The 26,588-nt window shown below is 34.8% G+C and overlaps 1 protein-coding gene across 12 annotated transcripts in view; it reads right to left on the reverse strand.

The window, feature by feature from the left end:
• Nucleotides 1-26,588, reverse strand: part of RAPGEF2 (Rap guanine nucleotide exchange factor 2) — a 229,467-nt gene that overhangs the window by 87,051 nt on the left and 115,828 nt on the right. For 6 of the 12 annotated variants that reach the window (XM_084884153.1, XM_084884155.1, XM_084884154.1 and 3 more), the window contains 3 exons: nt 21,276-21,351; nt 18,873-19,040; nt 16,230-16,247 (listed from right to left, as the gene is read on the reverse strand). In XM_084884153.1, coding sequence (XP_084740279.1) covers nt 16,230-16,247; nt 18,873-19,040; nt 21,276-21,351 — 262 coding nt within the window. The remainder of the gene's footprint in view (nt 1-16,229; nt 16,248-18,872; nt 19,041-21,275; nt 21,352-26,588) is intronic. The other 6 variants (XM_084884156.1, XM_084884149.1, XM_084884151.1 and 3 more) reach the window with 1 other exon arrangement.

A 26,588-nucleotide genomic window follows, 5' to 3' on the forward strand; every position in this document is an offset into this window, starting at 1 on the left:
AGCTATGACAAAAACTTCTCTCCTCCTTTACATCAAATTACCCCCATGCTGCGCATGCCAGGGAAGGCTCCCACTGCCTGCCTCTCTCTGGAGAAAACGTGCCACTTCTCTCAAGGAGGAAACTAGCCGAATGGGAACCTGGCAGATGAAGTCAGGAAATCACACTTCCGCAGGCACGGATGCTTTTCTGTGCTGAGACTAGGTGTGATTTCTCTCACAACCTGGCTTCATGCCTACAACCTACGTATCTTAAAACTCATGATTGTAACACTGACATTTTACTATCCATACTACCTTGTACACTGAAGCACAGTTATGCCAGATTATGCATAATATGCCACACACTGCTTAAGAAATGAAGTGTAAACCAAAGATTTCAGAGAACCCCTTAGTACAGATTTTACACAAACAATAAATAAATCACGCTTACCTGAAATAAGCCTTAATTTGATGAGTTATATATTTACCCCATTCGTTAACTATCTAGATTTAGCAAGTAGCATTAAACAGACCCAGCTAAAAAAAAAAAAAAAAGGGGCCTTGTAACAACTTTCTGCCCCTGTGTCATGAACAACTAATGACTTCTAATTATCCACCACAATGATCCAAAAGATGGAGATTACATACATAGTTTGGGAAACTACTTAATGCAAAACCTTTCCGTGCTAAATTTAATGCCATTCTATTCACATACTTCATCACCTAAATTATTCCCTTTTTAATTACTGTGAACTTGAAAAAAAGCGTCCACTCTTCTCAGGAATAATGAATCACACTTAATATTAATATGTGTTCATTTATTTATAATATTTATTTGTAATGTCTATAGTGTTTACCCATAGATTTTAATGTGCTCTGCAAACATGTAATTAAACATGGTCAAAACCCAAGGGAAGCAATAATGTATTCATCTTTCATAGGAAAATTAAGTATATAAGTTTACAGAGTTAGCAATTTAGAAGAATATAAAACAGAGCTCCAGGTTGCTAATATAATTTACTTCACTTATCCACTACATATTGATTTCTTCCCCCTTCCCCTTATCCCAAAGGAAAAGCTATAGAGGTTGGACAAAAATCTGTGGGAGTGGCAGAAACAATTTATTCCTTGACATCCAGAAACAAAAATTTTACAATTTTGATTCCTAATGTTTTATTGTTCACCAAAGAAATATTAAAAAATGCTATTTTCTACATAAATACACCAAACCAATTAAGCACTAAGCAAATGCAAAATCAAGTTACTGTATCAGGTTTGATCGGAAGTTTTAGTTCTCTTTTTCTAAACTAAATATCCCCCAATTAATATTATAATTTTTTTCTTAAAAAAAAAAGTTGCTTATCTGACAAATTCTTTATAGGTGTAATTCACATAATCTATTCCAACTTCGGGTGCAACTCTGACAGGTCTTTCACACACATCCATCCAAAGCAATCAGAAGAAATCTGGCTAAAGTTTAATTTTTTTCTATTTTGACCAAATAAAAGGGCAACTCAAGTACATTGTTAAAAAAATAACTTAATTACTAAACACGATGAGAGACTGGCACATAATAATTAATGAGTTAAATTAAAACATAGGCTTTAGAAATACTAGTGCAGGAAACATGTTACTTGAATTAGCACTTAGATCTAATTGAGAGTCCAAGAAAGATCACCCAGAAATACTCCAAAAATATGTTCCAAAGAAATAATGAAACTAATTTTCTTTAATGAAAGTTTCTAACAAACTGTTTATGTTGTATCCGATTCACAGTTGGAAAAATAATGCAATAACCTATTCATAATAAATATGCTCGATACAGGGACAAAAGTAGGTTTGTAGTTGCCAGAATGCAAAAAGTTTATTTTTGTGTTAGTATTTATTAATTATTGTGTTATTTTCCTCTGACCAACTGTAATCTACTTTTGTCCTACTCTGTTTCTATATATAAGAGAGAAAAATTAAACATTGTATGAGACGATGACGTGAAGAAAAACAAAATAAAGAGGCCTGTAAGTCTGTGAGAAATCCCAACATAAAGAATGGGCCTTTTAAAAATACAATTTTTAAGAACTGAGCAGGCTTGAATAGCTCATTTAACAAAGCTTACATCATTTCCTAGGACCTAGTGAAGAAAAGAGCAGACCTCATCTTGAAGTGCTCAGGGTTGCAGAGGTGGAGTGAACTGGTACAAGAGTTACAAATCATTCCACTGCTTTTTCTAGGGACAAGAGCTTCCAATGGGCTCAACACAGCAATTCTTAAGGCAACACTCTGAATGCGAACAGCAATCACTATTTTCATAACTAATTTAGCATGTAACATAACCCCTTATGATTAATATGTTTGCACAAACAATGAATTGTTAATTATGGCTCTATTTTTTATTTATTGATTGATTTGATAGGAGGGGAGGGAATGAGGGAGGAGAAACATCAATTTGTGCAACTTACTTATGCATCATTGGTTGATTCTTGTATGTATCCTGACCAGGGATCAATTCCAAAACCTTGGGAGTATCAGGACGATGCTCTAACCAACTGAGCCACCCAGCCAAGGGCAATTATTATTTTATTTTTATTGAACATAAAAGAGGAATACTGAACATTAACTGGAATATAAGTTAGCCGAAGGCAGGGACCATACAACATTTTATTTATCTAATACTGGCAATGATAAGTTATGTGTATCTCTAGTAATTAACAGACAGTAATGGTTCAAAGAATGAATGCATATAAGTGTTTGCACTTAAAACTTTTCTACACTCTCCGGGACCAGTTTGGCTCAGTGGATAGAGCGTCGGCCTGTGGAATGAAAGGTCCCGGGTTCGATTCCGGGCAAGGGCATGTACCTTGGTTGCGGGCACATCCCCAGTGGGGGGTGTGCAAGAGGCAGCTGATCGATGATTCTCTCTCATCGATGTTTCTAACTCTCTATCCCTCTCTTTTCCTCTCTGTGAAAAATCAATAAAATAAAATTAAAAAAAAAAAAACTTTTCTAAACTAACTGGTCAAGTATTATCATGCGAGACTTAGGGTGAAGATACACACATCGGATAACTGTGTTACCATAAATGATGTCCAACTGGTTTACTGACAAAATTAGGATTTTTGGATAGGAGAGGTAGTGAGTAACTGGAGGAGCAATTCATGGGGAAAGGTAGATGGGAGGAGTTACCTGTAAAACTGAACTGGCCTAAGTTCCTTATGAGCCCATGCACAATGGTTTAAAACTCTAATATCATCTCGAGTTACATTACCGTTACATTACCGGCTAAAATATCCATAGCAAGGAAGACAGGAAGTTCTACTGTAATCTGCACTGTAGGAACTTATGTAAGTTACAGCAACCAGTTCTAGACTTTATTACTCATTATCTCCCCTAGACATCAAGACTTAGGGGAGATAATGAGTAACTGTCGTATTCAAACAGCTATAAACCTAAATGATAAGATAAAGTGCTTAGGAAAGCTACAAGAAGTCAGGAAGGGCCTGGCCCACATGGCTCGAGGGTTGAGCACTGACCATAACCAGGGGGTTATGGTTCGATTCCCGGCACAAGCCTGGGTTGCGAGCTAGATCTCCAGTGTGGGAAAGGGAATGCAGGAGGCAGCCAATTGATGTTTCTCTCTGAAATCAATAAAAATACATATATTTTTTAAAAAGTCGGGAATGTACAACTCAGAGAAAAGACTAAATGGAGTAGGATCTCTTTAAATATCTGAAGCACAGTTATATGAAATGTAATATGAATATTCATTCATGTTGCTTTAGAACATATCCAGAACCATGCACTAAAATTACAGAAAGATTTCAGCTAAACATAAGGAACACTTTCTTCATGGTTAGCCTTTTTCTACAATAAATAATAATTGCTATGACTTTCTAACTCTTACTTTATACCAGGCAACACCCATGTGAGAAGGACACATTGATTGGTTGCCTACTACAGGCCCAGGACTGGAATCAAACCTGGGACCCTTCAGTCCCCAGGCTGACTCTATCCACTGAGCCAAACCGGCTAGGGGAGCCCAACTGTAATTTAAAAGCAGAGACTGAATGTTAGTGATTATAAGGAAGAAATAAATTTAATTAAATAGTTTGGCTGGGAGATCCCTAAAATCTTTTCAAGTTCTTACAGTTATCTTATCTAACACAACTGTTACCAAACATTAGCTGCTTGTAAAATGGCAGTAGAAGGAATAATATGATATAGAATTATAGTAAAAGTAAGTTCTCAAGAATGGAAATTAATTTATCTTGGGGTAAAATTTCCTGGTAGAAATTATCCTTTATGCTGAGACTTTTGTCTTCCTACTTAGGCAGTCAGAGGGTAATATTAAAATGCTCTTACTCTTGAAAAAAATTATAGAGATAATTAGACAATAGTTTATAGGTCTTTTTAACGTCCTTACTTTCCAAATTTGTCAAACTTAAGGTAAGTAAAAAATAATTTTCTTAATGTTACCAATAATTTGAATTATTAAAAGTTGTGCATAACTAGGTATTCTATTTTATAGAGAGTTTTTAAAACCTCTTGAAATTATTTAAATTATTTTTTTAATATTCTTAAATATTACCAAATCACTTCCAATATTTTCTGGTGCAGAAGCAAGCAATTTTTATGATCGTGGTTTTTCACCTCTGAAAATTATGACTGCTTTTAGATATCTGCAAGTTGTTTTGGTTCATTAAAAAGTCATAATTTAGAAAAGATCTTTCAGCAGATTTGGATTTTATTACTTATAATATTAGTGAATCGTACTTTTAAAACACACTAATTTGTTATGAAATGATACTGCTTACCAGTGAAAACCTATGTCTGTATAGGAATAAAACTAGAAAGGTTAAAATGAAACAATTTCTGGGCTTGATTAACGAGAGATACATTGTTCAAAAAGGAAAAACACTTAATTGTAACAAAAATTGATTAATCAAGCAAAACCTACCATCATTGCAAATGAACTCAGTAATTATTCTTCGTATTGGACAGTCTATGCTCTATTCTATTTTTTTTTTAATATATATTTTATTGATTTTCTTACAGAGAGGAAGAGAGAAGAATAGAGAGTTAGAAACATCAATGAGAGAGAATCATCGATCAGCTGGCTCTTGCACACCCCCCTCTGGGGATGTGCCCGCAACCAAGGTACATGCCCTTGACTAGAATCGAACCTGGGACCTTTCAGTCCACAGGCCGACGCTCTATCTACTGAGCCAAACCGGTTTCGGCATGCTCTATTCTATTTCTTTTCAAGGTTCTTAAATAGTAGGCATCTAAAATAATTTTATGTATCGGGAATGTGAAAAGACCTATGTCCATGTTTGACACTACCTGAATAACCATGATAATTGAACATGTTAGTTCATCTCTTTGACCTTAGCATTCTTACCTCCTAATAGTAAAGATACCATTACCTAGAGTTTAGAACTGCAGGGAAGTTTAATTGACAAAACATATGAGAAAACACTTAACTGACTGAATATATCATAAGCATTAATAAGGATCAATTCTATTCTTCTAAGATACTCTCTAAAAAGGCAGTTGCATTCAAGATTTGGGCAACCCACTAGTTAATGTTCTACAGATGTCTGGTATTGATATTCTTTTGCCAATATGCTTGTATAGAACTGTTAATGCAGATGGATCTATAATGCCACTCCTAAAAATATAATATAAATATAATATAATGCCAATTCTGAGAGTTTGACCCAAAGACATCAACATATAATCTAGATACTGCTGAGCATCTATTATATGCTCACAAAATGTATATGTTGGCATATAATATACTGTCAGCTTTCAAAGACTCTATTGACTCTTCAGAAATTTAATTTTTAACAAACATGTTCCATTATTAAAATCTAATACTTAAAAAAAAACAAACACCTAATGTCTCCAAATAGATATCAAAACATTAAGTTTTCATGATGGTTCAAGAATGTTCATCCTAAAAAAAAATGACAGAATTTATAAATGGAAGCAGCAATCAACGTTCGCCACCAGGAACAGAATTGTGACTCCCCCTCTGATATAATTAAATATTTTCCAGACAGGAAATGCTTCCAAGTAAATTTGCCTGGAAATAGAAGATTGTCTCAAAATAGAAAATATTTTAGACGCCACAGAAATTCTTTAAATGTCCTCTTGAAAAAGAAGTCAGCCTATCAATAGGACCACATGAGCTCAAGATGACAACCTTCAGTCTTTCTTTTAAATAAATGAATAAACAAAGCCCAACCCATATACCCATGTTGTCCCTCTCCTCAAAAACTGTAAAAAATGCAAACAGAATATTCTACCTATTTACATTTTAATTGCACTTTGAAATTTTTAATTACTACCATGCTGATATTTTAAAAGATACTACTAGAATATTTAATTATATATCCAACAATTACAATTGTTAGAATTGCTCACAAGTGGTCAGATGGGTCATATTCATGGAAGATTATATCTCCTGGTAGTGCCATAAAGTAGCAATTCACAGTATTAACAGACAACCATAAGTCTATAATGAAGCAATAAACAGAATAAGGCATTCACTCATTCATTCTACACTTGACCCCCAAGACTCAGATGGATAGTGCAGGAAACAAGGAATCAGGAATGAACTTCAGAAACCACCCTGGTGAGTTCAACAGTGTGCATGACATAAGCAAATATACTGTTCACCATGTGAAATAATTACTGAAAGATTGCCTCAGAGCAAATGTGTATCAAAACCCATTTTTCTTGATGGCTTGTATTTTGTAAAAATAAAAAATAAGTGTTATTTCAAGGACATAAAGCAAAATAATAATATGTTGGACCAAAATTTAAAAAATATAGGACAATCAATCCAAGGGACTTTTAAGATAAAAGACAAAGACCAAAACTAATAAGATATTAATATTATATGCAACCAACTAGGAAGCACAGAATTTACAATAAAGGTAAAAATATAGTAGGGGAGAAAATTAGATAATTACTTAATGCAGAAATTTCTCTTAGAAATAATGCAGGAAGCTACAGTGATCACTAACACTGAAGAATATTCATGTGGACATTTCTCTTTCATCAAGAGAAATACACCATTTCAAATTTGGGGAGCAGGGACATTTCCAGTCTGCTAGGAGCATACTTTCATACCACGCATTTGCATATATAATTTTTAAATATTTTAAAATTCTGCATAATGGCTAATTATCTTAAAAGGGAAGGGGAGATAGACTACGTTGTTTCTTTTCTCTCTCTTTTTTTTTTTTGGGGGGGGGGACAAAAAGGGACTTCAAAGAGAAAATTCCTGAAGAGAAAAATGCTCTAAATGAGAAAAATTAAATCAATTAAGTAAAAACATCTTGGAAGCTCACTACTGTAACTACAACCATGGATTGTTGGTAAGCAGCCAATACAATTAATATACTTAAAACACAATTATTTAACATAAAGCATTTTCAATTTCTTCTGGTTCCATCTAAAATTAGCTTGGGGCACTTTCCACTTTCTTCTAGAACCTAAAAAGGAATTAAGCAGCAAGAAGAAAATGGAAACAAGGAGAGAAAGAACACAGGAAAGCCAAGTCAGGGCCAGTGCCACAGGTCTGTGCTTTACGCAGCTACACAGGGCCCTGCGCTCAGAAGGACCCCTGCGCTTGTTTTTTCATGGAACACTATTTTTACTCGAAGGAACAAATAATGGACAAATGCTGTTATTCAGACTTGGGTATTTGGCAGATATTTTCTTGAAAATTAACAAGTTGAGCTTGTCACTGCAAGGAAAACAGCTGATAGTACTCTGTCAATTATAAAATTTCAGATCTCAAGTAAAAATTAGACTTTTGGAACACCACGAGCTTGACAGCTTCCCCAAAATTAAGACCTCTTTATAAGACTGGTAGTGGCTTATCAAATGTGATTTTTTTTTTTTAATGTTGTATAACATGCCAAAATTTGGAAGACTGCTTAACTCAGTGAGCAATGCATGATATTTCCAAATCATGCATGGAGTAAAGTCATTCAACATGCAAGCCCAATGATTTTTAATAAAAGAAAGTAAGAAAACTTCACTGACATAGTTATATGTTCCTCATTGCAAGCAGACCTTCAAGAAACTGTGACTTGTCAATTTTTGGACTAGTATAATTAGTAAGAATGTTTGAAAAACTGTTAAAATACTTCTCCTTTTTCCAACTACCTGTGGGTGGTCAGATTTTCTTCATATATCTTACATACGTCAACCAGAAGAGCATATCATAACAGATTGAAATAGAAGTAGATATGAGAATCCAACTGTCTTCTATTAAGCCAAATATTAAATATACTAGAAGCTTGGTGCATGAAAATTCATGCACTGGAGGGGGGGGGAGTGGTGTCTCTCAGGCCGGCCCACCCCTTCTCACATTCCGGGAGCCCTCAGGAGTGGGAGGACACCTGGCGATCAGGGGAAGGCGATGCCCCATCATACCTCTGCTGCTGCCACTGCCGGCAGTGCAAGCCTTTGCCAGGCCTGGTTACCTAAGTCACAGCCTTATTGACTGTGGGTGCTGCCATCTTTGAGAGCAGGGCAGTCAATTAGCATATTCCCTACTTATTGGCTGTGGGCACCGCCACCTTTGGGACCACGTGAGGATTAATTAGCATACTCCCTCTTTATTAGATAGGATTTGCAAAGTATAAAACAATACCAATCTTTTTATAATTTTTTGTTTTGTAAAATAGTCACTTCTATTAAAAACCCCTACATTAATGTATAATGGGTTTATTATTTTTAATTAATATGTTTTTTTTCAGTTTTAATTTCTAATATTGCAAATAATAATATAGATAACTCATATAAACAGAAGTTTGTTGGAGTCCTCAAAAAGTTTTAAGGAGTTCTGAGAGAGAAAAGAAGTTTGACTAGTGTTCTAAGAGATGAACTAGGAAAATAATCAGCCTCTTAGTTCATTTTTTTAACCCTCACCTGGAAATATGTTTGGTTTTTATTAAGTTTGAGAGATGATAGACAGATAGGTAGATAGATCAATAGAGGTAAGAGAGAAACAATGATCAGTTGTCTCCCTTAACAACCCAATTGGGATCAAACCTGCAACCTAGGTACATGTCCTGACTGGGAATTTAACCCTCACACTTTTTTGGTGTACAGAATGATGCTCCAACCAAATGAATCAACTGGCCAAAGGATCCACGGTTATATTTAGATTCCATTAAGACAAAGTCCTATATTTACATAAAATACTACTTCAGCTGAGCCCTCTAAAAACTTAATCCACTTGCAGAATGTTAAACTGTTCAAACTGTTCCAGTCTAACTAAAGCTAGTACCAAAAGTCAGGCAAACATTTGTACCAAGGAGGAAAAAAAAACAAAACTGAAGGTATCAAGTGTTCATCAATAATGCCGGCTGCCAAGGGCATTAATACCATCAAGAATATCAATGATACCCAAGCATCCCCTACATCCATTTCGCTGAGGATATATAGGCTTATTCCACAAATTAGCAAATGGCAACATGATCTTTTTCTAAAAAGTTTTCTGAGTATTCCAAAATTCTTGATGATTCAAACAACTTTTATAAGATCCATAAAAATACATATAAAAAAAATGGATGGAAAGTAAAAAGTATACTAATAATTAGTGAAAGAAAAATGTTACAATTTGTTTTGAGATTTTAACTTTATTGTCTAACACTCCCAAATGCCTTCTAGATTACTCCAAAACCATAGGTGACCAAATATTATTGCTAACTCATAGACATCAGAGTAAAAAAAATCAAATCAATGTGAATTATTTTCTTTTTCATCCTCAATTTCTTCCCTTTTGACGTACCCTGCCCCCCAAAATTTATCTTAACCAGTAATTCACATTTCAGATCATACCACATCATTTCTCCTCCAGACTAGTAATTACAAATACCACATTACATTCAACTATCCCTATGATCATTCCACTGAAAAGGGGAAAAGGAAAATTAATTTAAAAAAAAAAAAAAAAAAGCCACCTGATCCCATACTAAGTCCATAAGAACTTGTTTTAATATAAACAATTATTTGGCAAGGCTTTTTGTTTTCCAACATATTGCACAATTACCCCTCCTCCCCCCCCAAAAAAATATCTTAAGGTATTTTTCAGCCTATGTCTGACCTAAACAATCACATGGGATGCCAGGCATATCTGTGAATCACTGTATTCAAGTCAGTCAATATTGAACTGTAAACTTAGAAACAGTTAAAATGGTACATTTAATGCTATATTTTTTACCAAAAAAATAATAATTGATTATGCACTTTAAATAGCTGAACTGTAACTCAATAAAGCTTTTTTTTTTTTTTTTTTTTAAGTATGGGTTGGTTCCTAATTAGGTTTTTTTGTTTGTTTGTTTGTTTTTTTAAAGGAAAAATATTTATTATAAAATATGGGTAATGACTAATTTTTTTAGAAAATAAGGGGGAACTTTTATGTACACAAATATGTGTAACATATAGTAGGCATTTTGAAATTATTTTAATTTAAGTAATTAAAATTTCCTTTCACAAGTAATTTAAATCTAATACCTACATACTGAATAAAAGGCTAGAGCTTCTTTGAAAGGCCAACAATATCTTCTAGCTAATAGAAAAGAATTGCAAGTTAATGTTTTAACGCTGGATTCAAAATCAAAAGAGAACATTTCTAGACACTCAGTATTTCAAATAGCAAAAACAGACAACTTTACAACTGATAACTTAAATCATAAAAAGATCAATTCAGCACTGGCAGCAAGTAGGTCTCAGTATCGAAGTAGATTTTTCCAAAGAAAAGAGACATTTTTCAAATCAGCAAAGAGCACTGCAAAATCTCATGACCAAACATAAATCACATGATAAGAAATGAAACAGCTGAAGATGAAAAGGACCTTTGCTAAATTTTTAGCCAAGTATATTTAAGACATATACAGGCACTGAGAGCCACCAGTGCTCATAATCAGAGGCAGGACAAAGTGGCAGTGATCTTTTTGACAAATAAATTGCCTGAAATATTGCATGACTTGCTACACAACACCCACCCTTATTACTTTCAATTTCCAAGTGCAACCAAAAGATGGGTCCAATTATGACATCAATACAAGCTTTCTTTCAAAATGGAATGAAAGAACAGTAAATCCCAGTGGGCACGGTAGTTCTGCAGCAGAGATGATGTAATACATAAAAATAGACATCCTCTAACAGAAGCTGAAACTTGGGTAAACAGCACAGTGCATACTATTCTCAACTGCCTTGCATGAATTTGCAATGCATGTTGTTAATAGAGCGAGAGAAAACGTTTTATGTTTTAAACTGTTTCCTGATTTACATTTCAATTTCTATACATCCTCTATATTATAATTTTCCAATCTGTATAAATTAAATCAGCATAAATACCTGATTATGACTGCAAGGAAGAGAAACAGCCCCCCCTCCAAAGCCAGGAGATTGAGACCACGGCAGCAGTGTTAACACGCTGCATTTTGCCAGAAATTGCAGCACATATGGCACAGGATTGTTATGTCCACCTATTGTTCAAAGACCTTTCCACAGGGAGCTTTCTGCAGGATTTTAAAATGCAACATGATCTAAGTGAAGAGGAACCAGGAAGACTGCTAATAATGAGCATGAAAAAGCAAAGGATACTCGGGGCACTCCTCTTTTAAAAAAAAAACAAAACACACACACAAAAAAAACCTCTCTTTTATGCAAATAAAATCATCAGGCACGAATAAAATAAATAGTATCTAACAAAATTTGTGATTTTTGTGTGTATGTGTGTGTGTGTGTGTGTGTGTGTGTGTGTCACTCTTCTCTAACACTCGGCACACAACCCTTTCCATTTTTTATTCCCTGACCCAGTCTGTACATTTCTATTGGGCTTTTTAGATTAAAAATACTTTTCTTTGAGCCAAAATATTAAAGCCATTCAAGCCATGCCTGATTCCTCAAGGCACCCTGTCAATGTGCCCTTAAGTTCCCAGAGTTCCCTGTATCTTATAATGTAGCTCCCTATATTCTCCTTGTCTGTATTCCTTGTGAGATTATAAAGACACTAAGAACAAGATTCTGGGTGTCCTGTCAGCCTTTATATCCCCAGAGACCCTTTATGGCACAGACTTGAAACAAGATAGGTATTCAATAAATATTTGTTAAATGAACAACAACAAAAAAGGTAAACGTAAATAATAACTGAGCCTTCCTCTCTGTAAGAAATAGAATACACAAATTTCCCTAACTCCATCCTGTTATATTTCACAAACAGGTATCGGTGACAATATTTAAGACAAAGGTTTAGATTCAATTAAGAAAATGATGAATTTGAAGAAGAATTAAAGTACTGAAATTAATAGACTGTCTCTATATTTGAATAATTTCTGTATATGCATGTAAACAGGTTTTAAAATATCATATGAATAAATTAGGTGGGCCCTGACCGGTTTGGCTCAGTGGATATAGTGCTGGCCTGCAGACTCAAGAATCCTGGGTTCGATTCTGGTCAAGGGCATGTACCTAGTTGTGGGCAAATACCCAGTAGGGAGTGTGCAGGAGGCAGCTGATCGATGTTTCTAACTCTCTATCCTTCTCCCTTCCTCTCTGTAAAAATTAGTAAAATATATTTTTTAAAATAAATTAGGTGGATATAAACTGATTGTTATAAATTAAAATTCTATGACCTTAATATTCAAGAAATTACAAGTCATTGATATATTATGCAAAAACATTCTTTTTCTATTAAGTAGCAAATATAAGATTGAACCAAGACCTCAGTAAAAAATTAAATAAATAATAAGTGGCAAAGCAAAGTCATGACATGAGTATAGTTATTACCTATTTCTAATTCAAGAATAGCAAAAGTCAAAAAGTTTCATTTCAAGTAAAAGTGTTTAATTACACTGTAATTTTTCATGTTTCAATAACTAAAAGAATTTTTAAACTAATCAAAACTATCAAGAAATCCTTAACTCTGGATGAAACCAACTTAAATCTACCTCTAAAAAAAAAAAAAAAAAAAAAAAAAAAAGACGACTTCAAAGATCAATAAGATATAATCTAGGAATAACTATATAAAGATGATAAGAATAAGGACGTGTCTTAAATCTTAAATTATTATAAAGAATAACCTTATAAAAACTGGGACTTATTTTCATAAGCTTCATATAAGAATCAATCATATTACATAGATTGCCACATTTTATAAATATTGTATCATATTATCACTGACTATAATAAAAAATGATTCAAATAATATTGCAATATTCATTTAATTCAATTTACATTGTATTCATTTTATACAGTATTTTTGTTACTTTTGTACACCTTTACCAAGAACTTTAAGCCTAATCTACAGAAAGACTCAATACATAATTATTAAACAGTACTCTGAAGTATATATTCATATTGCAGTAAAGGACTACTAATAAAATGTGTGGGACATATCTTTTTATATGATGGCCCAAAGGGTTTTGATTATTTCAAAAATTCTGCACTGATCAAAATTTTGTTACACTGTGTTCAAATCTTCACAGTTCACATTTGTACACGGCGGACAGAGCCTTACTTTTCTGGGGGAGTAGGAGTGGGAGTGAAAAGTCAATCAGAACTTCCAAGCCCGAGCAGCATTTTAATTATGCAACCAGCTTTAGCAGGCCGGAAATGTCTGAAATGTCCACTGGCACACATAACCTCCACAGTGCAGCCAGGACAACTTTTCTCCAGCCTTCAGCCTAATATCGCTGTATCATTTTTGCCCTTTCCCAACTCAGAAGATGGAAGAGCTGTTTTTTTTTTTTTTCATTAAAATAAAGGAAAAATAAAAAAGATGGCAGAACAGACATGTACCAGCTTCTCCGGGACTCCAGTCCTTTCTTCCCCTTAAGTCCTACCACCTCTCCTGTCCATTTTTACACGGAACTCAGACTTCCCTTCCCACAGAAACTTACAGAATCCGTTGCCCATGAATGCAGAGAGGGCCTTCATCATGGGTAAAATAAAAAAAACTACCCCCAGCCCCAACCACGCACCCTGTTCTAAACCTGGAGACAAGGTAAACCCGTCCAAAGCCCTAAGTCAATCTCCAAATCTTCCAGCCTCTTCCAGGAGCCTCCCTACCACTTGCCTCTACATCTTTCCTCACCGCAAGAATGACCATTCACGCCACATCCCATTTTCTGGCTGTCTTAAACACAGCCTCAGATGCACCTTCAAAAAACAGGATCCAATATTTCCGATTATGACCACGTTGTTGCCAAAATTAGTTAAGAATATAATCAAAATGTAAGGAAATGCTAATGAAAGCCATCTCCAATCTTCTCTTCTCACTGCATTTTAAAATATTTTTTTCTTTCAGCAAACCTCACATACTTGCCTTGGAAAAAATGTCCTGATAACTCTCTACATGGACTACATGGGTATTCATGTTTCCGAATCAAATTATTATAATCTGTTTTAAACTACTGCAACAAGTCAAATTTTTTGAAGTGTAGATCAAGTATACATCAAAAGTCAGTGCACATTTTAATTCAATTACTAGTTCTAAATAGGAATTAGACTGAAAATTTTTCACATTAAAAAGTGGGTTAAGCCGAGACCGGTTTGGCTCAATGGATAGAGGACTGGGGACTGAAGGGTCCCGGGTTCGATTCCGGTCAAGGGCATGTACCTTGGTTGCGGACATATCCCCAGTAGGGGGTGTGCAAGAGGCAGCTGATCGATGACTCTCTCTCATTGATGTTTCTAACTCTCTATCTCTCTCCCTTCCTCTCTGTACAAAATCAATAAAATATAAAAAAATAATAATAAAAATTGAACAAGCCCTAAGCATTTAAAAAAAAAAAAAAGTGGGTTAATTACACACTGATAAATCTTTTAAAACGTTGTTATATATTTTTTAAAGTATACCTTTACCAGGTAAAAGCTCAAAACACTGGTGTATTTTTCTAAAAATTTTATACAAAATTTTAAAATTGTTATCAATTTTTTTTTATTTACCACATCATTTTAAATTTAGCAGTGCTTCTAAAATATTATATAATATAGCAATCATGCCTCCTGTGGCATTTTAATATGTATGTATTTTTTTGTATGCAACATAAAATAATTGCCTCATCTTAATTTTTAAAATTATATAAATATTTCATTCTATCAGGCAAGGTTATATTATATTGATGATATAATATTATGGTTATAATATTATATTGATGATATAAGGTTATATTATATTATAATATTATATTGATGATAGACTTCTAATGTGAATTCAATTATTTACAACCTTTTCCCTGTGTATTAAGAAACCTCAACCACAAAATTTTACTAGTTCCTTAAATCTATTAGTTTCCAGAGACAAATCATTTTTAATTCCTTGATTCCAAATTTCCTGATAAACCCAAACTTGACCCATAATTTCAAAAGAGTATCACTGAAAATCATAAATTAGTCATGTACTGGCATGAAAATGAGCAAAGGTATTATTATAGGCCTCTTAATTAAAATATAGAATGAAATAAAAGCATGAAATCTGGTTAAAAATAACGTGTAAGAAAACACAAGCAATTTTTAATTCTTATTTCCCTTTCGACTCAGCCTTTATTCTGTCATTTTACCAGTGGTCTCTCAAAATGCTCTCACACTGAGATTCCCAAAATTTAAAGCTTTCATTTATAACATTTAAAATAAAATTTCTAAGGAAATTTTACCTAAGCTTTCACACGAAAAGCAAATAAACGTCATTATGTCTGTCTGTCTTTCTCCATGTTTTTATTTGTGAAGAGGGTTGGTGAAGAACAGTGCTCCACTCATTCTTAAAAATAAGTAAGTTGTACTTTTATTCTTTCTTCAAAGAAAGTGGGCAATTCATCCCCAGATCTGCGCAAATAATCCAGCATGTGCCATCACCTACAGTACAGGGGTCCTCAAACTTTTTAAAGTGGGGGCCAGATCACGGTCCCTCAGAGAGCTGGAGGGCCGGACTATATGAACCACTAATTCCTACTGTAACACCTCGGCTGCGCTCACTGCCCAAAAAACCTGGCGGGCCGGATCAGACTCCTCTGCGGGCCGCATGTGGCCCGCGGGCCGTAGTTTGAAGACCCCTGAGTCCTACACCACTGACAGTTTCACATTTTTAAGAGATTTTACTAATTCAGGGGAAAATACAAATGAGACTAAGCAAAACACATCAATATTATAAACTCATTATTTACAGTGCAAATTTACAAATAAAATTGGGTTAGTGTTAGGAGACCACACACAAATTACAATACCTGAGATTTAGTGCATTCCTTTGAGCCAAAATGAAATGAGTGCCATAGAGGAGGAAAGGAAAAGATGAACATTATCAGACATGCTATAGTACATCTGCCAAAATGAAGATAATGTTAATATTAGGTTAAGAATGACCATATAGAACTGGCTGTATGTATAACATCCTCTCTGTTCTTCAGCCATGCACTTGAAATGCACTTGCAATCATTAAAAACCACCTGTGAAGTACGGTCATGCATCCTTTAAATAAACTTTGCATCCTCAGCCCTACCCTACCAGGGTTCTTTCAGATAGAAATATTTCTGTTAAGAATAAGTAAATATGACTTAGAGCTAATAAAGAATAATTATTTTTACTTTATTCTTTTTATTTTGTGGTGTCATATATACAAAACTGTTTCCCTAAGTTAAAATATATTCGGTAAAACAATGAATATTATATAAATATAATTAAAACACAATTTGCGCACGCGCGCACGCACACACACACACACACACAAACAAAAAAAAAACAAAAACAAAACAAAAAAAACAGGGTCCAATATTTTCAACTGAAGCCATGTTGTGGCCAATCTGAACTCATTTAGTAAAATTAATACCAACATTTCACATATTAGTAAACAAGTACATGATCTATTAGCAATCAAGTTAAATGTTTCATCCTAGTACGAATTTCCTCTAACAAAAGTAGCTGTTGACCAGGCACAACATTTTTTAAATCAAAATAACTTTTTAAAATTAATCTTGTAGCCAAAACCGGTTGGCTCAGTGGATAGAGCGTCGGCCTGCGGACTGAAGGGTCCCAGGTTCGATTCCGGTTAAGGGCATGTACCTGGGTTGTGGGCACATCTCCAGTAGGGAGTGTGCAAGAGGCAGCTGGTTGATGTTTATCTCTCATCAGTGTTTCTAACTCTCTATCCCCCTCTCTTCCTCTCTGTAAAAAAATCAATAAAATATATATTTTTAAAATTAATCTTGTAATAAAAATATACATACTACACATTTTTAAAAATTGGTTGAAAAAAGGGCAGTGATAAAGGGAAAGTGATTGAATCAGGCCCTGCTGGTGTGGCTCAGTGGATTGAGCATTATCCTAAGCACCAAGGGGGTAACCAGTTCGATTCTCGGTCTGGGCACATGCCTTGGTTTCTGGCTCTATTCTCAGTAAGGGGCGTGCAGGAGGCAGCTGACCGATGTTTCTTTCTCATCGATGTTTTCTCTCCCTTCATCTCTCTCTACTCCCTCTAAAATCAATAAAAACATATTTTAAAAATTTTAAACCGATCAGGTTTAACACTAAATTTTAATTAATTGATACTCCCACTAACTATCTTAGTATGGAATCTGATATGGAAAAATAATTCTAAAGCAGAAAGAATAATATTAATATTAATACATGGCTAAAATATATTATACTATTAATACTATGTACCACTATTTTTAATCTATATTTCCTTCTTCCATGATGTTTCATCAACACTAAAAATACTACCTTCTTTTATAGACAATGGAAACAAAAAACCTTTTTAATATACCAAGTCTCTTCAACAAACAAAGCTGTCTTTATGATGAGCAAAAAGCAACCCAAATGAGCTCAATGAAAGGATTCAACTCTAAAATTCATGTTAAATTAAAATAGTACATGCGCAGTGAGAGAAGTAGGAGGGTAGCTGATGATCAAAAGTGCTTAAATATTCAAATACAAAGAGCTCTCACAAACAGAAAATATAAAGTGTAGGTTTAAAATATATCACTTAAAAGTTACTAAAAATTAAATACATCATTTTGTCTATATACATCTTCCCACACCTTTTGCACTTATAGTTTTTGTAAAAAGAAAGAAAAAGGTTAGAAAAAGGTGAAATGTAATGTAGTTGTCAATTATCTATTTTTATTTTTTTTCATATTCTTATTTTAAAATTAATATAAATGACTACTCATTTAATGGTATTACATATATAGATAACACATCTTTGGCCATAATATGACATATATAAGAATTCAAACTACTTTCTTTTTGAAAATATAAATCCTTAAGTATATTTGCAAATATTTTGGATTGGCTATCAGGAGAAATATGGCACAGTACAGCCAGGCAAATAAATAAATAAATAAATAAATATTTTTAAAAGGTTCTAAAATTGCCTCTATTGGGGTCTAGTACAACTGTGTCTTGGTTTTCTCAAACAAAAAATAGCTTCCTTATCAAATACTTAAAAATAAATGATAAGCATTTAAGAGGATCTTTGAACCTATTAGAAATACTTCAGACCATCTTTATATAGATACTTTTTGAATAAAAAACAGTTATGATAGCAATCATTAAGATGTGGGATGGCTAAAATTTTAGATTGAGATAAGAACTTAAAATATCCCAGTCACAATTATACATGCTGATCACAAAACTGATCTTCAGAGAACATTTTAAGAAATAGAAAGGCTACACAATGTCTTTTGATGTCTTATTTCAATGTTCTTTAAAACTATTCACATTATGTGTATTTCCAGCAAAAACTGCAATTTAAGTATAGAATTATTCATCAAAAATAGGAAGTTTAAATAGAAAGTTAAATGTTTTGTCTTTGCACAAAACTCCAAACAAAAACGGAAGATAAATAAATACATCATACATGTGTGACTTACCGTATGATAGCCTCTAGGCAGCGGTGGTTTGCCCACGGGATAAGGATCCACAGTGTCAATAATTGTTTGTCTTTCACCTTTCTGGTTAATCTTTCTAAATCTCCTTCGAGACTGTCGATGAGAAGCTTGACGCTGAAAATATTCTTCATTTTCATCCATATAGTCCACCTGAAGAAAAAAAGAAAAAAAAATTTTCATTTCTTCAAACATGATATTCTAAATCAAGATTAAGAGTAGAATAAAACGTACAAATAGTCCACATTCATTCATTTTGCAAAGACATTTGTAGCCAAACTATCTAAACAGATTCTTAAGTGTTATGGAACTTCTCTGGAACGGACTGGTTTTGAGTAACTTTCCTTTTTACAGAGAGGCATTTTCAGTTCCACTTAGGGACGACATGGATAATTTTTGAATTTCCTGTACTTTGAAAAGGAAAGATATTTTCAGTTAGTCTTTGTACTGATCTAGTAGTGAAAGAACCACAGGATATATTACCACACATTATGAAAGCAACTGCCCCATTGTCAACTAAAGCACACACACAAAAAAAAAACGCTGATGGATATGAGTAAATCTGTTAAAAAAAAAAAAAAAACACCCAAATCCAAAATGACTGAAATAGAACTGCTGGCGGAATGGCTTTGGTAGATTCCCTAAGGGTTCCTCTTCCTACTTTCATTCTGTGTATTCAGTTTCTTTTTTTTATATATATAGTGTTGTTTTTAAGAAAACCCTCATTTCAAACATTTCAGAAACTCTGGTGAATGGACTAATAGAGAATATGCTACATTATGTTAATCCTCATCATACTGATATAATGAAACGTGATTACTAGAGGCATATTTCAATGCTAAAACGATTCTCACACTGGCAACGCGGTAGTTTGTATATTACCAGCAAGTATAAAATTCTCAAGGAAATGTTAAAGATCAAAAAGCCTTCAAAGAAACACCAAAATAGCACTGATGGCGGTCAAAACTTAGAGGAAGTATCTAAAATCTTTTAAAGATCTGTTTCAGCAAGGTCCTATTTATCTGCCTACGTGTTTTTTTTTCAATCCTAAATCTTTAGTCACCACCATGGCACTTCCTCGCGTAAGAGTAAATTTTGTGAAATTTTACCAAAAGTGTTCGCTAGCTTTGACAAGGAAGTTCTCATTTCTGATGGAATTTTCCTGCATCATAGGAAAAAACCCTATTATTATTGTCTCTAAATAGAGTGGTAATCTACCAAATACTTTATTAAATGTGAATTAAAAACTTCCAAAATAATCTATATTATCAGGTTTTCCTGGTGAAGGATGCTAGATGATGAATAACTGGATTATCATATCAACTGAATGTCTACACTGGGAATTCCTACCATCATCCTATTTTAGTTGCTGATTTTTTTTAAAAAGGGATACATAATATGCTACTTTACAATCACTTTTATATAGTAAGGAAGAATGTGACAGGTGTTTTATAAAGCATCAAAAAAAATGTTGCTATCCTGGCCAGCGCAGTTCAGGTGGTTGGGTGTTGCTAGTTCGATTCCTGGTCAAGGCATATGCCTGGGTTGCAGGCTCAATCCCAGGTAGGGTGTGTGCAAGAGGCAGCCAATCAATGTTCTGCTCTCACATTAATGTTTCTACCTCTCCCCCTCTCCCTTGCTCTAAGAAATCAATTAAAAATACTTTTTAAAAACATTCTAGTATACATGCATATAAGTACAACCAACGGACACAAAACTCTGGGGTGGGAGGGTATGTACGGGCGCGGGGGCGGGAGGATTGGTATATGTACAAAAATAATAATTTAATAAAAAAATATATTAAGGGGGGAAAAACAAAAAAAATTATAATATCTATTTAGCATTATATATATATACACACACACACATATATATATGACTTATCTAAATATAGTTTTTAAATCACACAGTTCGGCTAATGAGATATTAAGATTTTGACAGACTGTTTAACCAGCAAACTAGTACCCCATTTTTATTTCAATTAGTTTTAAAAATTGAAGTGATTTCCTTCTGGTAATTGTTGTCTGAATACATATCACTGTGATTCATTTTACTGGTAAGTATCTCACTCATTTTTGAACAATATTTGGAGAACTAAAATCCTATAATACAAAGAGATCCTCTCCAAATTTTCATTACATGGTATTACCATATATTGATTTACAAAGTTCAACCAGCAAATATTGCGCCCTTTAAATTTCCTATCTTTTTCATTTAATCGAATCCTGTAAATAATTATGATTATGAACTCAAATTTATAATAAAAGTTATACAATATGTCCACACTTATAAAATATGTAGTATACTATTATAAGTAGTTTGAGAAAATAATTTAATTGTATAACTTTTTTTAAGGGGGAAAGAATGTCTTCGGAGGAATATTCTTACCACGATCATTTCAGAAGGCTCTAAAACAATGCATTCACAGCCACGCCTAAAGCTTCCTGCAGAACGCTTGCCAAAACTGGAAAACAAAATTTAAAAAAATGATTTAAAAATATAAAATGTAAGCCAACTCTCAAGATTAATAAAAACTAAAAACAATACAAAAAATACATAGGAGAAAGATTAACTACCTTTAATCATTATTTACACAGAATGACAAGGAACAATTCAAGTCAATAAATTTCAGACATATACAGGGTGTCCAAAGAATGTATTTACACTTTAATAGGAGATAGCTCAATTTAAAAAAAAAAAAATGATACTTTAAAAAAATATTTATTGCTTTCAGAGAGAAAGGGAGACAAAGACAGAAACAGCAATGAGAGAGAATCATTGGTCAACTGCCTCCTGCACATCCCCTACTGGGGACTGAGCCGAAAACCTGAGATCAAACCGTGACCTCTTGGTTCATAGATCAGTGCTCAACCACTGAGTCACACTAGCCAGACTGACAGCTCAATTTTGAAATTGAAATGTTATTTTAATAAACACTGCCTTAGAGAGGAATCAAGATAGTGGCATAATAAACACGGCATTCGCATCCTCCCATAACCACTTCAAAATTACAATAAAAATACAGAGCAACCATTATTCAGAACTGCCTGAAATCTGGCTGAATAGAAGCCCTACAACTAGAGAATTAAATAATTAAGAGTGGTAGGAGGGGTGGAGGAGTGGAACAGATTTCTGGTCTGGCACCCACGTGTGGTGTGTTCTTAATCAGGAGGGATATCTTGGCTGAGAAGACTTCTCCTGAGGAGCAAGGAAGGTGTCTCTGCCCCATACCAGACCCCTAGCCTAGGCTTCCAGAGCCGGTAAGAGAAGTCCCCAGTAAGTTTGGGCTGGAAAATCCAGCAGAGACTGTAGTTGAGTGACACAGACGCAGCCAGAGACCCAGGCAGTTCCTCTTAAAGGGCTTGTGCACAAACTTAACTTAGATTCACTCTCTCGGAACTCCAGCACTAGATTCAGGGACATACAGGGAGGAACAAAATTATCTGACATCAGGGCAGAAACAGGGGGGCAACTTTCTTCCAGACAAAAGTGCTGGCAGAGACGTCACTGTTCCTCTACTGAGACCCTCCCCCTACTCTTAGAGCTGAGTGGCAGGCACCATATTTGAGTCTCCATCAACCTGGCCCACACATTTGCAGCCCCACCCAAGCTGTTTGCAGTGTCTTTTCCATATGAATAGCCCATCCTGGATCAGGCTTTAGACTTTCCTAAAAGCTCTCAAACAAGTAGAGGCTGAACTCAGAGTGCCAGTACCTCTAGATAAGTGGACCCAGACCTGGCATTTGCAGCAGCTTGCCAAGGTTCAAGCTTGGCCTCTCCTGGGCACTTCCAAGCCCAATACAAGTAACTGTCACCTTAAGATCACTCTGTAGCTTGTGCTGGGTGGCCCCTGGCAAGGCACAGGCAGTGGCTGACTTTGTACCTCCCAGGAGGCCGCAGAGCAAGTGAGCCTGGTGAATAGCTTCATACCATAGCAGATTACAACTCTAACGCATCTATTAGCAACACACTCAAGGGATGGAATCGGTGAGCACCAAAGCCCCACTGAAGCAAGTCCTGCTCCATGGGGTCAGCTCCTACACAGCAGCTCTTCTCCTGTAGTTACAGTTGGTCCTCAAAGCCAATTGGCCTGGGGGTCAAGTCCTCCCAGTGATGCTTACAGCAATCAAGGCTCAACTACAACAAGATAGTGCACATAGGGGCACTCCCAGAATGCCCAGCCCAGGTGACTGGAGAGGCTGAGCCACTGGACCCTACAGGACACCTACTACATAAAGCTACTCTACCAATTTCAGAAGACTTAGCAGCTTTACCTAAAACATAGCAACAAACACAGGGAAGCAGTCAAAATGTGAAGACAAAGAAATATGTCACAAATGAAAGAAGGGAAGAAATCCCCAGAAAAAGAACTAAATGGAATGGGAACAAGCAAACTACTAGATACAGAGTTCAAAACAATGATTATAAGGATGCTTAAGGAACTTAGCGAGAATTAAGGAAATTAGTGAAAACATCAACAACATAAAAGGACCAATCAGAAATGAAGGATATACTAACTGAAATGAAGAATAATTCACAGGGAACCAACAGCAGAGGACACTGAGAATCAATTCAGTGATTTAGAATTTAGGAAGCAAAAAACACCCAATCAGAAGAGCAAAAAGAAAAAGAATCTAAAAATATGAAGACAGTGTAAGGAGCCTCTGGAACAACTTCAAGCATACCAATATTCACATCATGGCAGTGCTGAAAGAAGAGAGGGAGGAAGAAATTAAAAACCTACTTGAAGAAATAATGACAGAAAACGTCCCTATATGGTGAAAGAAATAGAATCACAAGTCCAGAAAGTTCCACACAAGAGGAAAGCAAAGAGACCTACACCAAGACACATCACAATTAAAATGCCAAAGTGTAAAGACAAGAAAGAATCTTAAAAGCAGCAAGAGAAAAGCAGTTAGTTACCTACAAAGGAGTACTCATACAAATGTCAGCTGATTTCTCAACAGAAACTATGCAGTCCAGAAGGGACAAGAAATATTCAAAGTAATGAAAGCCAAGGACCTACAACCAAGAATACTCTACCCAGCAAAGCTATCATTTAGAATTGAAGGTCAGAACTTCACAGACAAGAAAAAGCTAAGGAGTTCATCACCTCCAAACCAGTATTACATGAGAGCACTGAATCCTAACCACCAGACCACCAGGGAACCTCAAATCAGTATTACATGAATTGTTGAAGGGTCTTCTTCAAGAAGAATAAGAGAGAGAAAAAAGGATAAAAAATATGAACAATAAAATGGCAATAAATACATATCTATCAACAATTAAAACCTAAAAATCAAAATAAATGAGGAATCCAATGAACAAAATAAAATGATCTGAATAAAATCAAACCAGAGGCATGGAAACACAGAACAGACTGAAGAATCTCAGAGGGAAGAGGGGGTGGGATGGGGAGAAATTAACCAGAGAACTTATATTCATATATGCATTACCCATGGATACAGACAATAGGGTGGAGAAGGGGTCTGGGGAAAGGATCCAAGTGGAGGAAGGCAATGTGGGGAGAGGGGTTATGGATATCTATAATACTCAACAATAAAGATTTTTAAAAATTAGATTGAATTAAAAAATAAACACTGCCTTTATAATTATTCAGAGTATATGTATACATTTTTTGAGATACCCTATATTTATCTGGAAAATTCCAGCACAATTAAAAATGCAAGTAAAAAAGAATCAGTCTAAATAAGTTCTAAGTTAGGCTGTTTTAAATCATTCCAAATTAGACGAAGCTTTAGAATATTATAATAGGAATGGGAATAGAATCAATGGAAAATTATGTAAAACCCAAAAAAGTATAGAATGTATGTAATTCTCTTCTATAACTTAAATGGCTTAGGTTAAAATTTCTTTCACCTAAGAAGTGTATTTACTTCTCTAAAATTTCAAATCAATTTATGCCTAAATTTTAAAGAAAATGGTATTCAACTTAAACTCTTCTTCTTTAGTATAGAAGTAATTAAGTGGATATGCCTATTAACTGCCCATTCTTCCTGAAAACATTGCACTAGTGAACTCAGACATAGCACCTTTGCACTATCAGTGAGAACTCCCATCTTAACACCAGAGCAGATTGATTCTCTCTGACCCAGCTTTATGACGACTTAAAACCTGCCAAGCTAGGTAATCATGACTTGCTCTACTACTGCACCTCCCATCCCTGCCATTCACTACTCCCAAATTCCTCCTCCCTTCCCTCCAGTCAACACTTTAGTAGCTATTTTTAATAAACTATCTTTGAGAAAAATATAAAAAAAATATGAGAAAAAACTATTCCAAAGAACTATTTGCTCAAGCAATTTTTCCAAGTTAGACATTTTGAGTGATTCCTATGGATATTCTTGTTCTGTTTGCAATCCTCTTTATAAATGGTGACACTTAATGCATCAAACTTTATGGTGAAAATGTCGGGTAAGATGAAGAGAAGTGGAGAGTCAATATTTTACTGTATCATTGTGGTCTCTAACAAGCCAACTTGACCATTCTTGTATTCTACACTTTACTCATTATTGAAATTATCAGGTTAGAGTAGGCCCTAACTTGAGCCTTCCCTGCTCCAAAATTCTGTTTTTATGAAAATAAAAAATAGAATCATACTTAGCATATCTGAAAAATTCTTTTTAAAATATCTATATACAGCTATCCACATCAAACAAACATACAAATATCTATATACATCTATATACATCTATCCATACTCAAACAAACATACAAATATTCCTTGGTACCACTGTCAGAAACAGTTAGTCCCATCAAATGTACTCCTTTCTGTTATTACGTCACATAAGAAACTACTCAAAGTGATCTAACAGATTCAATGCAATCCCTAATAAAGTTCCAAAAGCCTTTTTTGCACAATAGAAATGCTGATCTCCAGATTCATATGGAACTGCAAGAGGCCCTAATTAGCCAAAGAATTCTAAAAAAGAACAAGTCACAGGCCTCAAACTTCTTGGTTTTGAAACTTACTGCAAAGCTGCAGTAATCCAAACAGAGTGGTACTGGCACAAGGACAGAAAATATGAAATAAAATGAAAAGTCCACAAATAAACCCATATATCTAGGGCCAATGAATTTTGATAAAGGAGTGACATTCATTCAATGAGGGAAGAAAAGCTTCTTTCTTTCTTTCTTTCTTTCTTTCTTTCTTTCTTTCTTTCTTTCTCTCTCTCTTTCTCTCTCTCTCTCTCTCTCTCTCTCTCTCTCTCTCTCTCTCTCTCTCTCTCTCTTTTATTGTTGCTGTTGTTGTTAATCCTCACCTAAGGATACTTTCTCCATTGATTTCCAGAGAGAGTAGAAGGGAGGGGGGCAGACACATCAATTCGTTGAGCCCCGACCAGCCTTTGACCAGAATCGAACCCAAGACCTCTCAGTCTGAGAGGGCCAGTGCTCTAACCACTGAAACAAAACCAACTAAGGCAAAAAAAAGAAGAAAAAGAAAAACAAAAACTTCAACAATGTATGGGACAACTGTATTTGCACATAAAGTTGGACTCCTATCTCTTACCATAAACAAAAATCTAATCTTTGAAGCTTCACATATTTGAGGAGTAATTCCAGGGCCTCCTCAGGAGTATCTACAGTGACCACAATTACCCCAACAGCACCAGCCCAATGACAAGTGGGGAACAGGGCTCTGCTGGGTGGTGGATTCTCAGAGGTTGGCTAGGCTCACAC

The sequence above is a fragment of the Pipistrellus hanaki genome, assembly GCF_964339955.1.
Source record: "Pipistrellus hanaki genome assembly, chromosome: 5".
Classification (NCBI taxonomy): domain Eukaryota; kingdom Metazoa; phylum Chordata; class Mammalia; order Chiroptera; family Vespertilionidae; genus Pipistrellus; species Pipistrellus hanaki.